The sequence below is a fragment of the Otolemur garnettii genome, unplaced genomic scaffold (assembly GCF_000181295.1).
Source record: "Otolemur garnettii isolate 467f Iridium unplaced genomic scaffold, OtoGar3 scaffold00189, whole genome shotgun sequence".
NCBI lineage: Eukaryota > Metazoa > Chordata > Mammalia > Primates > Galagidae > Otolemur > Otolemur garnettii.
The window spans coordinates 1,712,642-1,719,208 of NW_003852584.1; the positions used below are offsets into that span (position 1 = coordinate 1,712,642).

General features: G+C 38.3%; 1 protein-coding gene across 4 annotated transcripts in view; it reads left to right on the forward strand.

Annotated features, from left to right (window-relative positions):
- Positions 1-6,567, forward strand: part of TXNDC11 (thioredoxin domain containing 11) — a 69,137-nt gene that overhangs the window by 17,210 nt on the left and 45,360 nt on the right. For 2 of the 4 annotated variants that reach the window (XM_003800898.2, XM_023507557.1), the window contains exon 4: positions 1,286-1,415. The exons of the other annotated variants lie outside the window; for them this stretch is intronic. In XM_003800898.2, the coding sequence (XP_003800946.1) occupies positions 1,286-1,415 (130 nt within the window). The remainder of the gene's footprint in view (positions 1-1,285; positions 1,416-6,567) is intronic. 4 annotated transcript variants of the gene reach the window in all.

Genomic DNA, 6,567 nt, shown 5'->3' on the forward strand with positions numbered 1-6,567 from the left:
TTATGTCACCCATGGTAGAATGCCCTGGTGTCATAAGTCACAGCAACCTCAAGCTCTTGGGCTTAAGAGATTCTTTTGCCTCAGCCTCCCAAGGAGCTGGGAGTACAGATGCCCGCCACAATGCCTGGCTATTTTTGTTGTTGTTGGAGTTGTCATTGTTTAGTAGGCCTGGTCAGGGTGCAAACCTGCCAGCCTCAGTGTGTGTGCCTGGTGCTATAACCACAGGTGCCTATAGCAAGTCTTAAATCGATAAATTTCATAATTCTGTCTCCTAGCTATGCTGTGGAGAATGCTGTTTTTAATTTTTTCATGCTAAAAGTCCTTTGATATCATTCCCCAGGACATCACTGAAGAATTGTGTTTTAACTCGTGTATTTCTGTAACATGTTTTATAGGATTGTGATCATAGCATTTAATATAATTTTTTACTGTGCTCTGTTGTCACTATTAACAGTAAGTTTAATGCCAGTTTAATGCCATAAGAATGATAGTGGAGTTGTTGAATTTCATCATATCCCCTATCCTGCCATACAATTGTATTTGGGCAATGACTGTATCATGTGAGATTGAACAGAGCCACATGAGAATTCTGATTTCGTTTAGGAGGATAAAATTGAATGGTGGTGGTATTATTTAGCAGTACTCAATCAAATCCTCTGCGTCCCCAAATACAGGTGGCAGGGAAAGGAAGGAAGATCATTGATATGGGTCACTGACTTCATTATCTTCACATACTTTTTGTTGTTGAAATAAAACTTAAAATGGCCTAAGGTTCTTTTACTGACCCTTTGTGTTTAAGTGCCTGTGGGTGGATTTTAATAACTGCTTTTTAGTACCCCAAGGGCCAACTACTCAACTTGTTCTTTATTTCAGAGTGATGTGCAGAAAGAAAGTGTACCCACCTACATTGAATTGTGTAGTTAAAATCCAGAATTCTTCATATAGTCAGTTGAGGGCTACCTTTATTCATTTTTTTAAAAAGAAGTCTTGTGGGATTTTTTTTCAAAGACTAGAATGACTGTTCTTTGGAAATTCACATTGTAGTTGAATTAAGCTTGTAGAAAAAGTCAAGAGCTGCTTATACCTCCCTGACCTAAAATGCTTATTCTTAAGTAGCCCTCCAGTCACCTCCTGAGCAAAGCAGGCTATTTACCCATGACCCAGTTGGATCCAAAAGCAAGATAGCTTCATTTTGTGGTGTTGATGGTTTTAGTTATTATACAATACAGGTTTAATGCATGGTATATTATTTTTATTATTTTTACTTTTATTTTTTTGGTACTAGTTTTGGACCAATCGAATACAAAGGCCCCATGAGTGCTGTTTACATTGAGAAGTTTGTCCGCCGAGTGATGAAACCACTTCTCTACATCCCATCTCAATCAGAATTACTAGATTTTCTCTCAAACTACGAGGTACCTGTCTTTCATATCTCCTCCATACCCAAGGCCTTTCACTGGTTATATTGGATTGTCTTCATTAACAGTTTTTTTCAAATACTGCCTGAATTTGCAGCAAAAAAGGGTCACTTTATACATAAGCTCCAGTTAAATGCTTTTTGAGCTACCGAATGGTTTGGCCAAGTGAATTTTAAGAGAATAGAATACTTGCAAAATCTTGTCTATTTTTTGTTTGGAAATTTTCAGTAAACTTTTAGCTTGCTTCACAGTTAACTTAGAGTGCATGAGAATTAATTTGCAAGACATATGCAGCTGCAAATTTCTAAGAATGTTATTTGAAACTTTGTAGCATTGTACTATGAGATGCCTGCCTGGCTTTTCTTCTCAGTTGTAGTTTTAGCTTTGCTTTTTTTTAAACTGGAAATACGTTCCTTTCCATTTTAATGAGGGCATACCTATTTCAAGGTCTTAGTCACAGAAAGTTTTCCAGCTTTCCCAACGTGGCTTCTCTTCTCCTTTCCCATTGCCAGGTTTAATCCTTCATAACTTAATTTATAGCATCTTTAATGCATGTTTAGGACAGTTTATTATTGAAAGACTACTTTGGGGATAATTAAAGTTTGTAATCTCAAAAATTTATAAAAATAGCTTCACAAAAAATTCATTGGGGCAGTGTAAAATTATACTTGGGTACAAGAAGTATGATACCGGCTCGGCGCCTGTGGCTCAACCGGCTGAGGCGCCAGCCACATACACCTAAGGGGGCAGGGTAGAATACCCAGCCGGCCCCGCCAAACAACAATGACGGCTGCAACCAAAAAATCGCCGGGCGTTGTGGCGGGCGCCTGTGGTCCCAGCTACTTGGGAGGCGGAGGCAGGAGACTCGCTTGAGCCCAGGAGTTGGAGGTTGCTGTGAGCTGTAATGTCACGGCACTCTACCCAGGGGGACAGCTTGAGGCTCTGTCTCAAAAAAAAAAAAAAAAAGAAGTATGATACCCATACTTGCGTGTCAAATACTTTATACCTAGGTACACAGAAATCAAGACCATAAACACATAATAGAGATTAAAAAGCATATAAACCTTGATTGACCTCATTAACTAGTTTAACTGATAATTTAGAATTGTAACTGGTTGAATTTTACCTTTTTCACTGTGTATTTTAAATAGATTGGATACAAATTTTTGACCATTTATAGCTTTTAAAAATCATGTTAGAATTCCTGTTTGTGTGTTAATATTAGCAGATTCCTCAAGCAGCAGTGTTAATATCTAATTATTCAGCTTATAGATCTTAGATGTGCATCAGAGTAAATATTCCTTTATCTTATGTGGATAACAAAATAGATCTCCCATTTTGCCTGGGCAGGCTGGTGGGTGAGAGCTATACTGGGAGGCAGGGCAGTTGAGCCTGGTCTCTTTAGCAGTACTAACTTGGTCTGTTATTTGGGGTGAGTTACTCATCTGCTGGGCATTAGGGACCAGGCCAGGGTTTTCTTGAGTGTTCTTTAACTCTTTAAGTACAGTAAAGTTGTAATAAGTGAGTATTCACATAGATTTGCAGCAGAGACAGGCAGAGTTACTGGAGATGGCACAGTAAGATGGTGAAGAATTTGGTGTCAGGCAGATACAAGTTGAAGCTCAGCTCTGTCACTGGGCTGTGTGGCCTTGGGCCAGTTACTTCTTTTTTTTTGAGACAGAGTCTCACTTTGTTGAGACTCACCTCGGTAGAGTGTTGTGCTGTCACAGTTCATAGCAACCTCCAACTCTTGGGCTTAAGTGATTCTCTTGCCTCAGCCTCCTGAGTAGCTGGGACTACAGTTGCCAGCCCCTATGTCCAGCTTTTTTTGTTGTTGTTATTGTTGCCGTTGTCATTGATGTTTTAGCTGGCCAGGGCTGGGTTCGAATCTGCCACCCTCAGTATGTGAGGCCGGTGCCCCACCAGTGAGCCACAGGTGCCACCACTTAACTTCTTTAAGCCTGTGTTTTCTCATTTGTAAAACAGAATAAAGGAGACAAGACATAGAAAATGCCTGGGATATAGTCCCAATAAATGGAAACCTGTAAAACCAGTAAAAATGACATGATGGAAAAAATCCTGGATATTTAGCACTATTGAGAGAATTTATAATGTGCATAATACCTGCTAGAATTCTCTACTTATATAAAGCAAATATATATACTGTACTATGTTTTTTAATTAAGATGATAAAAAGAGGCCATCATTCAGTTATGTTGGGACTTTTGTAAAATACTATGCCCAGTTTTTATTGATATTCTTTTTTTATTATATATACACACACACACACATATATATATATTTAAGACAGTCACTTTCTGTGCCTTAGGTAGAGTACCGAGGTACCCTAGCTCACAGCAACCTCCAACTCTTGGAGAATCAAGCGATTCTCTTGCCTCAGCCTCCTCAGGAGCTGGGACTACAGGTGCCTGCCACAACACCTGGCTAGTTTTTCTATTTTCAGTAGAAATAAGGTTTCACTTTTGTTTAGGCTGGTTTTGAACTCCTGAGCTCAGGCGATCTACCTGCCTCAGCCTCCCAGAGTGCTAGGATTATAGCCATGAGCCATTGTACTCAAACAATGTTGTTTTTTATTTAATTCTTTAAATTTTCACTCAGTCTTTTCTAAAAAGGAAAGAGAAATGGGAGAGGAACTATGGCACATAAGCAGATATTATACTGCATGTGTTTACGTTTCAAAAAAATATGGAAAAATCAAGATTAGTTAAATAAGAGGACTGAGAGATATTTCTGTTATAATTTTCATCTCTATTAGAGATTTGTATCTGGAAAGGTCTGACCCAATTTTTCTGCTTCAGTTGTTAGCAGAGGTCATGTGATAAGGGAAGAAGCCTAGTTTTAGCACTGACATTAGCAAATCTCTCATTTCTGAGTTTTGCTCAGATTTCTCATCTCTGAAGGGAGTTGACTCACATAAAATCCCTATTCATCCTCTTGGCTTCAGTGAAGTATATATATTGAAAAGAGGCTTACAGAGAAGGTTCATCAGTTTTTGGTTGTGACATTACTTTTTGAAGCAATGCCCTTGAGCATCTTTCTGCTTTTATGTTTCTAGTGTTCTTTCTAGGTGTACTTGTAGGATAGACAAGTGCACATTTATGACTGAGTAGCAGGTGACTCCTTGTGTCTAGCCTTTGTATTCTGTCTGCTTTTCAGCAGTATTTTTAGATTATGCTTCAGGTATTGACATGGAGTTCCCATTAGATCAGCGGTTCTCAACTTGTGGGTCATGACCCCTTTGGGGGGTCAAATGACCCTTTCACAGGGGTCGCCTATATCAGATATTTACATTATGATTCATAACAGTAGCAAAAATTGCAGTTATGAAGTAGCAACGAAAATAATTTTATGGTGGGAGGTCACCACAATATGAGGAACTGCTGTATTAAAGGGTCATGCCATTAGGAAGGTTGAGAACCACTGCATTAGACTAATGTTGATGATATTACTCTTAGTTGGTTTTTGGCAGCCCACTTAATTAGAGTGATGTATGACAATGATTAAACTGTCTTTAAAATGGTCCTTTCTATCAGCCTTTGAAATGATTTTCTCCCAGAAGCTGTGGATGGCTTTTATTATGTTAGCATCATCTTCTGCTTCTTACCAAGATGAAATTGTCTAGTTGGCAAGAGATAATAACTTTAATTGTGAAAGAACTAGGACGTCAAGGCTAGATAGCACTTGTGTAACCATTTATCTTGTGAAATGTACCACATTGTACAGCTTAGGAGCTATGTCAGTGTCATATGCACTCTCTGTCAGATAATATAGAGACAAAATTCTAGATACGGGAATGAAATTACCATCTTGGTTTTGATAGTTAAATGAATAGAAAAGTTAAAGGAATTTTTGGAGACTCTGTTTAAAAGCACAGTTTGCTTTTTTTTTGGAGAAAGAGTCATACTTTATCACCCTTTGTAGACTGCTGTGTCTCCACAGCTCACAGCAACCTCAAAGTGTTGGGCTCAAGCAGTCCTCTTGACTCAGCTTCCTGAGTAGCTGGGACTACAGGAAATGAATAGCCACAACATCTGGCTCTTGCTCAGGCTGGTCTTGAACTCCTGCGCTAAAGTGATCCTCCCTCCTTGGCCTCCCAGAGTACTAGGATTACAGGTGTGAGCCACTGCACTCTTCCTCACAGCCTACTTTTGAATATTCTGCTGAATTAGATATTTTTAACCTTGGCACAATTGATATTTTGGAAGGGTCAGATAATTCTGTATTGTGGGTGTCCTGTAGTTTGCAGGATAATAGTATCCCCCCACTGCAATGTACCCTTCCCTTCCATATCAGTTGTGACAACCAAAAATATCTCTAGACATTGCCAGATGTGTCTTAAGGGGCAAAATTGCCCCAGTTAAGAACCTTTGCTCTAAATGATTCAGTTTTCCCCAATTAAGGCCTTAAAATGATATATTACATGTGTTGATACAAACACATCTTCCGTCATGGGGCACTCAGAAGGCTACAATCTAATAGCAATAGCTTATCTACTTTTAATGGTGGCAGTGGAGAGAGGATGAAAACTGAACAGTGCTTTGTTTGACTAAAGAATTCTGGAATGTCGTCAGTGCAGGACTGAGTGAGGAGTGGTTAGATTGTCATCAGTAGAGCTCTCCCTGGTACTCAACTTTTACTCAAAAAAACCCCCTAAGTGTTTTAAATACGTGTGTGAAAGACCTTGCTAATTTAAAGAAATTGTGTCATGAAAGATACTTGTTTTGGTCAATGGCCTTATCTTCTACCTTATATTTTTTATAAATATGAATTTTATTTTCAGGTATATTTAAGTTGTATCAAAATTAGCTCAAAGTAATTACTTAATGTTTTTGTGACATTTGTGAGGTTTGTCTTAATGACAGATTGATTTTTTGCCTGAGTTATGTCTGTAGATGGATTTGTGACATCTGGTATGAGGGAGGGTGCTTGGTAATATTAAACCATACTGATTATAAATATGTCTCTAATCCAGATATTTCTAAGCAGTTTGGATTATAATAAAATCATAGTTTGCATTCATTACTTGGGAAGTGACAATATCCAGAAATAAGCAATTTCTCTATTGACATAAACTTCTGTTATATGTATACTAAACTTTATTCATGTGCTTATTTTTTTTTTTTTTTGA